This window comes from Pituophis catenifer, unplaced genomic scaffold, assembly GCF_029215685.1.
Source record: "Pituophis catenifer annectens isolate HBS135680 unplaced genomic scaffold, rPitCat1.0.hap2 SCAF_9, whole genome shotgun sequence".
NCBI lineage: Eukaryota > Metazoa > Chordata > Lepidosauria > Squamata > Colubridae > Pituophis > Pituophis catenifer.
In genome coordinates, this window is record NW_027256889.1 from 979,196 (window position 1) to 989,643 (window position 10,448).

Here is a 10,448-nt window from a genome sequence, read left to right on the forward strand (position 1 = left end):
TTCACCCATCAAGGTTAATTTCTACAAACCAGTGTTAGCCAAGCTTGGAGGCTTTAACATCTGCAAGGAAACCACCAAGCTCAGAGAGCACCCAGGACCCCACAGTCCTCCCTCCTCCTCCTCCTCCTCCTTTCTCCTCTCCCCCACTAACCCCCCTTCCTTCTAGCACTGACGATGTTACCTAGTTGGGTCACGAAGCGTCTGCAAGGAAACCGCCAAGCTCAGAGAGCACCCAGGTCCCTACAGTTCACACCTGAGCTGCCACAATCTCCTCTGCCTAAGTGCAGCACAGCCACAGGAAGCCCTGCCAGAGTAGCTCTTCCGCACATTCCTATGACAATCTGACCAGCCTGCTGAGAGAATTGAGCAAGTGTGTCACAACCCTGAGAGGCTTTGAAACACTGCACTCTTCTCCCTCCCACCGTTAAAGGGCTTTGAAACTCCAGTGCAGGACTGGGCGGCCACTCTACCTTGCCAGGAGGACCTTTCCAGTGGGCAGAAGGCGCCCTCGGGTGGTGAACGGCTGCACTGCAAGGGAGAACCACCGGCATGGTCTTCCCGGGTCAGAAAGAGAGAGACCCTTCCTCTGCCAGAGTGCCAAGCCAAAGGGCACGTCCTGGAAACTTCAGGGAGGCCCGAAGGCAACAAGTTCAGAGAAGAAAAAGAAGAAGAAGAAGTAGAATCAGCCGGTTTTATTCTCAGACATTTCAGCTACCAGCAAAAAGCTGATGGGGCAAAGATGGTGATGAAGAGGCAGCTTCTGCTATGCGCATCCTGTGGTGCTGTCTCTAGAGAGAGGGGAGGGGCAGGCTCTGGTGGAGGCCGGGGGTTACGTGAGAACTTGGTCTTCTCTGAGTGACCCCAGGTTAACGGAAAAAAGCCAGCCGCTCTTTGAGCCACTGCTCCGTCAGCTCTTCTGTGGACCGGATCTCAAAGACCTGACAGAAAGAGAATTGCCGCCGACGTTAATAATTCAACATGGGATATGTGACTCTGCTGCACGCTACATATAAATGGGTCATTTTACAAAACTGAAATCCAAGGCAGGAGAAAATAAATTCAACACCGAGACTCACCGAGAACACGTAGCGATCGGCAGCAAAAAAACAGCAAGACGAAAGCTTGGTAATTATATTCTATGGATCAGCAGCCGTAGGAAGGAGATGGTAAAAAAAAAGATTCCCCCAAGCCGGAAGAGTCAAAAGGATTGGCAGAATGGTAAACAGTAAAAAAAAAAAAATCAGGATTAAATACCTTTGTGAGCTCAGCTGCCTGTACCAGCCTGTTTTTGCTTCCAGCGTACATCATTTGCTGCTCCGGCTTGCACCCTGGGTGGAAGGAAGAGGGAAGCACGGTTTATTTGCAATTAGCATTCATTATCTGAGTCAGAATGCCTTGCAACGGGTGGCATAATTCATGGGCACTCAAGGAGATGGGATTGATTGAGCCAGAGAGAGGCATCTCCCCACCCCCAGACTGGACAATCTTGAGTCGCACATATGCTGGACCACGGCATTCTCTCAATCAGAACAGAGCTGGAAGGGACCTTGGAGGTCTACTAGTCCAACCTCTTGCTCAAGCAGGAGACCCTACATTATCTCTGTCCAGCCTCTTCTTAAAAGCCTCCAGCGCATGCTGGCTGGGGAATTCCGGGAGTTGAAGTCCACAAGTCTTAAAAGTTCCCAGGTTTAGAGACCCCTGCTATGAGGGGTCAAGCCCACCTCGTAAAAACCATGTGAGTTGCCATGTGTGAGCAGACGGCAATATAAATTTGCTAAAATAAATAAATCGACTCCCCCTTAAGAACCCTGCTTGAGGCAGTGACTGGATCTTACCAGCTGGACTGGAGAAGATGAAGCAAAGTGGGTAAGAGATGCGCCCATCATCGTGCGTGTATCTGTAGCTGTAGACAACAAATGTGGACACACATGGACAGTCAAGGAAACAACAGGGAATTTCACAGCAAGCCAGGAGGACAGGGACCCTGGAAAGTCTACCGAGATCCACTGCATCCTGTGGCTGGAGGATTTTCATGGTTCCATTCTGAGGGGTCCTTTTTGGGGGGGCTTCCTTTCTTTACCAATCTGACCTCGCCTGCACCACCTTTGCAAAATAATCCTGAGATACCCAGCCTGGCTTCCTGGTTGAAAAGGCATTTCGTTCCCTTGCAGCCCAACCTACACTCTCTTCCTGTTGCTCAAAAGCTTCAGGAGTGAAGGATCCGTTTCTCCTTTGAACTATTCACCTCTTTATGGCCGCTTTAATTTTCTCCCTGCTACACGGACAGCAACGCTGCCTTTGGCAACGCTGTCCACTCCTGTCTTCTGCCAGCTTGGATGTATGTATGGCTGAGGCCCAGCGGAAGGGAGTTCGCCCGTTTATGTTGCAATTTGTTTTGTGACACGATGGACAACTAACACTGTTCGCTCATGTCCAGCAGTGAGTAACACAGGTCAAACAGATCTGGACAGGACGCTCCTGGGTGACCACTAGACAGCAGCACAGAAATAGGGAAAACTCCAACATAGGTAGTCCTCGACTTACGACCCCAATTGAGCCCGAAATTTCTGTTGCAAAGCCAGACAGCTACTAAGTCAATTTTGCCCCATATTACAACCTTTCTTGCCAGTTTTTAAGTGAATTCCTGTAGTTGTTAAGTGAATCTGGCTTCTCCACTGACTTTGCGTTCAGGTCGCAAAACGTGACCCCCGGGATGTTGTGACTGTCATAAGTATGAACCCGTTGCCAAGCGTCCAAATTTTGATCTCATGACCAAGGGAATGGGTCATAAGCGTAAAAAACGGTCATAAGTCACTTTTTTCAGTAATGTCACTAAATGAACAGTCACTAAATGAATTACTGTAAGTCAACTACCTGTAAAGCTGTCATCGTGTGGTCATCCAGATTTATACAGCCCCAAATTGTTGGCTGAAGATGAAGAAGAACAGAAGGCTAAGTAAGAAGGCTGTCGGTCAGATCCAAGGTCTATTTAGTGATACCCCGTTTTCTGGGTGGTCAGCCAGATGTTCTTGAGAAACCAAGGATGGAAATATTTGTCCGCTGAAATGGCCTTCCCCATCAACTACCCTTTAAACCTGATAGTGATTATCCTTGGACGAGAGTCTGCTAATTAACCTGCAGATTCTGCCACCTCCTGAGAGCAAATTCCATGAATTAATTACACCTTAGGTGAGGGAGGACTTCCCCTTGTCTGTCCTGGAGAATAACACAGAGCAACTTCCAGGTACGGACAGAGACCGAAATACAGAGACTAGATTCAGGATATCGGGGCTGGCGCTCAGGTAGCTCATTACTCAGCTGCTCGGGGGAGATGTCCTGCGGATGAGAAGAGGGGAGAAAAGAGGCATGACTTCAGAGTAATGGGGATGGCACATTTATGGGCGAGATTTCTCATGGGAAGGAGGGGGGTTTGTGGGGTTAGAAGCAGAGAAAGCATTTCCAAAATGTAAGCCATGCAATGTTTTCATATAACAGAATAATAGGAGGGACCTTGGAGGTCTTCTGGTCCAACCCCCTGCTCAGGCAGGAAACCCTAGACCATTTCAGACAAATGTTGTGCTGGCTGAAGCATTCTGGGAATGCTCTCCCAATGGTTGGGAACCCCTGGCATAAGGTCTCCTGCTTGAGCAGCGGTTGGACTAGAAAACCTCCAAGCTCCCTTCCAGCCTTGTGATTCTGCGTCTCTACCTGTGTTTCTCTGAAAATAAGACCCTGTTTTATTTTATTTTTTTGCTGCCAAAAAGGGCACCAGGTCTTATTCTGGGGGGGGGGGATGTCATCCACTGATTCACCTCACTTGTGCACATCGGCCCCAGCCTCCTTTTCACTGTCAGAGGCCTTTCAGGAAGTTCTTCTGTGGCCGGCAAGGCCAGCAAGGCTTTCCTGAAGGCCTCTGCAGCCAATAACAGAGCTCTGGATCAAAATGGGCCAGCAAGGTCAGGGTGTGCGAGGCCTGGCTGCAACTCTCCGAAGGTAAGTAGTAGAGCAGCTCCCCCCTTCCCATCCCATCCCACCCTAGCTTAGTTTTTACCCGTGTACCCTGGAGTGGGCGGGGTCTTTCTTAATTAGGGCTTATTTTGGGAGTCGGGCTTATACTGGGTGCATGTGCAAGAATCAAGCTAGGGCTTACTTTTGGGGTAGGTTGTATTTTCAGGAAAACACGGTATTATACACTAGCACAGTGCATAAAGTTCAGAGATGGGCCCCCCTCCTTGCACTAAATCCTCATGGCAGGTAGAGTCTAGTTCTTCCAACCCAAACAGTGGTTTTCAGCCAGTCATCAAGGGGAGCTGCTCTGACTAAAAGCTAAAAGCAGCGAAAAAGTCTCGGCAGGTGAGAGTTATCAGTCTGAGTCTCACATCAAAATGCCAACGTTGTTTAAAGGCTTAGCAGAGCCTCTTGACACTCCAGATAGTGGAATAAAATGGGCCATAAAATGTTGATGGTTGCTTGCAGCTCTTGAGAACAGCGGAGGGGAGGGGGGGCGCAGGAGGAGGAAGCAGCAGCAGTAGCAGCAGCAGCAGCGGTGAGGCTGTTTCTCACTCTGCAGACTCGACCTCAATCAAATCAGAAAGTTTCTGTCTTGCCTGCCCTGAGCCGGGTGTCGTGAAAAAGGGGCCTGAAAGTTCTTTTCTTCATTTGTTTGACTGCATTCGAGCTGCCTAAGCTCCGAAAAGAGCGGTGGCTGATTACGATGAAAAAAAGAGGGCTCTACAAACCTAGAGAAAAAAAGGACTAGGGGTGACATGATAGCAATATTCCATATTTGAGGGGCTGTCAGAGAGAAGAGGGGGTCACCTATTCTCCAAAGCACCTGAAGGCAGGACAAGAAGCAACAAATGGAAACTGATCAAGGAGAGAAGCAACCTAAAACTAAGGAGAAACTTCCTAACACTGAGAACAATTAACTGGTGGAACAGAAGTTGCCTCCAGAAGTTGTGGGCGCTCCATCACTGGAGGCTTTTAAGAAGAGACTGGACAGTCCCTTGCCTGAAATGGTATAGTGTCTCCTGCTTGATCAGGGGGCTGGACTAGAAGACCTCCAAGGTGCCTTCCAGCTCTGTTCTGATTAAAGAGAGCAGCCGCCGCCTTTTTCAAGGTCCCTGCCCATATCCTGTCCAAGGCAGCAGAACTGATGCACCCTGAAACTGATCGGAGCACCTCAAGGGAAGAGGTTGCTTGCAGCCTCTGATAAGGGTGCCCCCAACGGCCCTTCTCCACCCAGACTGAGCCGCCACCATCATAAACTCTGTGCCCATGGGCCTTGGGGGCCTTGGAAGTGGAGGGCAGCAACAGAGAACAGCTCAAGACCTTCCCAAAGTCTGACAACTTGAGGATAGGAGCCCAAGTAAGTGATTCACTTAACAACTGTGGGAACAAAGGTTGTAAAATGAGGCAAAACTCACTTAACAACTCTCTTGCTTAGCAAAGAAACTTTTGGGCTCCATTGTGGTCATAAGTTGAGGACTCCCTGTATTACAGGAGGTAATCTCAAGATCGAACATCAATTAATATTTGGATCCCACAAGATGGAAGTAATTGTTCTTGACTCCCTGCTTCCCCTGAATAATCTAAGTGGTTAATTCTATTTAGAAGCATCTATTTTCTGCCTCATCCTGCCTCTAATATTATTAAGCGCCACTTTTTGCTTTCAGGATTCCCTCAGGACCATTAAAATGATTTTGCATTCTGATAAAATGAAGCTTTCCGCAGAATCCCACCGACTCCTTGTGTATTGCAAAAAAGCAGTGAACCAGAGATCAAATCACGAACATCTCGCTGACATGCATGAAGATTGTAAAACATACTGAATTAAATAGGAAGGCAAACAATGCCATCAGCACATTGTTCCCCTGAGATAATAAATTTGATTTGAAATTCAATTTGCTTTTTGTCCGGCCCAGTAATTTCTAATAAAATTTACATCCAGGAAACTGGACTGTGTAATGGAAGAGTTGCTTTTGAAGGAAAAAATGAAGTTGCCTTCAGTCAGATTTAAACAGTGGCTGAACAGGTTGGGAACTTAAATCAGGAGGAATGGAAATGGAATGCGTATTCCTGCACATATATCAATATACTTGCATGTACATGTGAAAGAATGAGTGCAAATGAAAGAATAACGAAAAAGCATTGTTGATTGCAGTGCCCCCTGTGAAAAAGTATTCCATCTTGGATATGATTTAGGATTTGACAGCCTTGCTACCTTTCCATTGTGCAGAAGGAAAAGAGCTGGCTCGTAATTTATCTTAATCCATATGTAGCTGATTCATTTTTACGCCCCAAGGTAAAGCTCCTTTATAATCTCCTCTGATTATAACAAAATACACATTTCTCTGTTTTTCTAGCTTTAGAAAATTGAGTTTTTATTGTTAGCATATGAAACTACACTTAAGCAGCTAGAGAACTATTCATGAGATGCAGCCCTTCTCATTCTGCAAATTTGTATCTTTTTTGATATAAAGGAGAACATTCTGCAGTTTTGGTTGGATTGGGACTACAGGCAACTTGGCAACTTTAAGACTTGTGGATTTCAACTCCCAGAATTCCCCGACTTTATTCAGAATTCTGGGAGTTGAAATCCACAGGACTTAAAGTTGCCAAGGTTGGACACCCCTGGTTTAATGTATATTATGAGTCATCTCTGCAGTTTAATTGATCTTTGAAATGTGTTTAGCAGCAAACACACGCTAGACAATTCTCTGATCCTTCTAAATCATTTGATTAATGATTGTAACTATGATTATGACCTATGACCTATGACTTGCTGTTTATATGTAGACTGTGAGCTTATGCACTGGAGACAAATTCCTTGTGTGTCCAATTACACTTGGCCAATAAAGAATTCTATTTCTATTTCATTCCATTCTATTTCTAAATGCCGTTTTAATTTACAGATCGGCATTATGATCAGCTATTTAAGTAAATTAAAAATATGGGTGGGCTTCTTTAATAAAAATATATAAATAAAATAATAATAATAATAATAATAATAATAATAATAATATATTATTATTATTATTATTATTATTATTATTATTATTATTATTATTATTATTATTATTATTATTATTATTATTGGGAATACTGTACTCGTCTTAGTTTTAAAAATGAGATAAAAGTTGTGCCTACCTGAAATTCCTCCTCCAGAACCACCAGCTGTCTGTCTTTGTCAACTTTCACTGATGACAGAGAGAGGAGAAACCAATTAACAAGTTTTTCACTTCCACCGTTTCCTAGAAAACTCGCTGTCTCTGTTATCACCCATTCCTTGTCCTTCTCAAATCTTCCAGCATGGCTGCTAGACAAGAGTGGGCACAGAGCACTAAGATGGAAATCCTGAATTTTTTAATAGCGCTGAAGCAATCTACAGTAAGCAGGACTAAACCAAGAGCTGTTTTCATATCTCCTTCACTTTATTCAAAGTGATGACAAATTCACGGATGTTAGATTGCCTATGCAGCTGCCAGCAGAGGTTCAATGAACATCAAAACCACTATAATATAAGGGGCACGAAGTGCTGACAACATTTCAAACTAGGGAGCTGCTGTCCTTTTGGGTTAAAAAACCACAATCACAAAGTTGTACAATGAGTTCATTAAAAGCATAAACACACACACACACAGAGCACACGCGCATAATCACTGAGGAAGCACAAAGTCTTGAAATGCATTAGTGCAAGGGTCTCCAACCGTGGCAACTTTAAGACTTGTGGACTTCTGGGAGTTGAAATCCACAAGTCTTAAAGTTGCCAAGACTGGAGACCCCTGCATTAGGGTATGAGTGCTGCTTAGTGCTAAATTTGTGCAAAGTATGGGCCAAGCACACTGTTTTGCCCTAATACAGATAGTCCTCGACTTACGACCACAGCTGAGCCCAAAATTTATGCTGCTAAATGAAACATTTCTTAAGTGAGTTTTGTCCCATTTTACGACTTTTCTTGCCACTGTTGTTAATTGAATCACTGCAGTTGTTAAGGTAGTCACACAGTTGTTAAGCGAATCTGGCTTCCCCATTGACTTGGCTTGTCAGGAGGTCACAAAAGGGGATCACGTGACTTCGGGACACAGCAACCATCACAAGTACATGCCAGTTGCCAAGCCTCTGAATTCTGATCATGTGACCCTGGTGATGCTGCAATGGTCGGCTGACAAATGGTCATGTTTTTCAGTGCCGTTGTAAGTTTGAACGCTCACTAAATGAACGGTTGTAAGTGGAGGAGTAGCTGTGATTGTGCTAAGTCTCAATGCTTGAGTATCCAAGGAAAAAAAACATGGGACCAAAAACTAACTTGCAACACATAGGAAGCCACTCACTAATTAAAGCTGTGTTGTTAGTCTCCTTCTGGAAACGAAATTTCTTTAGTTTCTCGATGAGCGCTGGATCCACATCACACACAACCAGAGAATCTGACTAAAGAAAAAGAAAAAGAAAGAGCAACCAGGATTTATCTCCCACTCAGGTCTATCATGTCTCATTTCATTTTCCTGAAGGACACATGGGCCTCCTTTCCTCTTTGATTACATACTGCAAAGCCCTTTTTTTGCCTATATTTTCAAAAATTTCAGTCTCATATCCAGTAAAAAAACAACAACCACCAAATGGGAATAGATGACATATGCCAAACAGGCCTGCTTTCTTAAAACCATAGTCCGTTTTGCTACAGCTAAAGGATTAGAAGTAACTATAAACTTTAATTGAAACTGATATTAAAATTTCCAATTTCCAGATGGGTGGGCGAGCTGGTTGCACAAGACTGAAGGATTATATGCAACTAGGCGATATTTTTCTAATGCCTTTCTGCTTTTGCAGTTCCTCATTTTTTAAAACGACAACATTAACACCAATCCTTCACAAAACCCATATTTTTCATCTGAATTTTGGTGCTCCTCATTCTGAACCCGTTTGCTAGATGTAATGGCATTTGCCTACAGTCAATCCATCAAATCTTAATTAATGGTCATACACCAGCATATAGCTACTTATAACAGTTTTTCTCCCAACCTCTCCTCTGTCACTTCGCTATTGTAATGTTGGTCTGACCGATCTTTGGCAGAAGAAACCATGTTGCCTGTGTGCATCGTTGGTGCAACATCCACAAACACAGACAAGTTTTGAACTGATTACAAATTGCGAGGTTACCAGAGGTCAAGTTAAATCTCATCTGCCAACCTGGTTTCTAGGACATTTTAAGTCTAAATTAAATTTTTCCAGCAGCATTTTGAAAACCTGAGAAAAGGGGGTTCCGGCTTTTCATTTCAGGACTAAACAGGCTTAAATCTTCACAAGGCAGTCTGCATCTTGGTTATACCTTAAACTGTTATTCCAAAATGCCCTTGTTTTGAAATGCTGATCTTCCAATCCAACACACCGCAGCAGAGGAAGTGAGTTTCTACCAACCGTCAACATGAGCTTCCACTGGGGCCATAACTGTTTCACTTGAAGCTTCATTTTGAGAGATGGCCAAGAAACAGTTCCTCCAAAACCTCCCTCAGATCTGAAAAAATAACTGACTTTTTGGCAAAGTGACCCCTAAAATAAATTTTAAAAAAGACCACTTTTCCAAGCCTGCTAAGCCAATATTGGAAGCAAGGGCCCCACCCAGAATTAGGAATTGTTTAAGCTAACCATTCTGCCCTGCTGATCTCCAGTCGTATCTCCAGTCGAAATCTTGCAGCTCCGAGTTCGGTGCTTTCTGCCCTGGGCAGGATGTGTTGCTCTTCAGCTCGGGACACCCTCCGACAGATGCAAAGGAAAGACAGAGACAGATGCAAAGGAAAGACAGATTGGGAGGAAGTAATTGCTGATGATGGGGTGGAGCATAGAGCAACGCCAAAGGTTTGCATTTTTAGTTGCAAAAGAGGAAGAGCAACCCAGACCACAAGGTGGGAGCTTACGCTGCTGTATTTGGGAGTATTTTTCAAAGGTGCAAGGAGACATTAAGGCTAGGAATGAGGCTGCAGTCCTCAGCTCCATTTCAAATAGTAGTTTAGCAAAGTGAGTCCCTCAAGCAAGCAAGCCAGGACACCAGAGGGACAGCAAATTGGTTTGACCTAGTAAAGAAAGGTTGGGAAAGTGGTTTTTTTTATGACCAGTGGACTTCAACTCCCAGAATTCCCCAGCCAGCCATGCATTCACATATCTTAAAGTTGCCAAGGTTGTACAGCTGTTTTGTAGTCTTTTTAAAAAAAATACTTATTTTTTAATATGCCCGAGCAAAAGAATGCTCAGAAATGTGTGAGGTTTTTAAGAGGGATCCAACAGACCTGGGTCAGATCAAGTAGGTCCTTTTAACTCAAGTTTAGATTTAGTTCCCAGAATCCTCAATCAGCTGAATCCAAAGCATCACAGAAGGCCAGCTGCTGAGAAATAGCAAGGAAGTCACCTATAGATCTGCTATATCTGGTGCTAAAAGATAGTCAGCTTCAACC

At 44.4% G+C, this 10,448-nt stretch overlaps 1 protein-coding gene across 1 annotated transcript; it reads right to left on the bottom strand.

The window, feature by feature from the left end:
- Positions 1-677: 677 nt before the first annotated feature.
- On the bottom strand, positions 678-9,775 carry GMFG (glia maturation factor gamma). The gene is made up of 7 exons (XM_070949633.1): positions 9,646-9,775; positions 8,334-8,430; positions 7,150-7,199; positions 3,285-3,336; positions 1,836-1,916; positions 1,255-1,328; positions 678-938 (listed from the first exon to the last, which is right to left on the bottom strand). The coding sequence occupies exons 1-7, from the start codon at positions 9,646-9,648 to the stop codon at positions 867-869; spliced, it is 429 nt and encodes a 142-aa protein (XP_070805734.1). The 5' UTR covers positions 9,649-9,775; the 3' UTR covers positions 678-866.
- Positions 9,776-10,448: the final 673 nt, after the last annotated feature.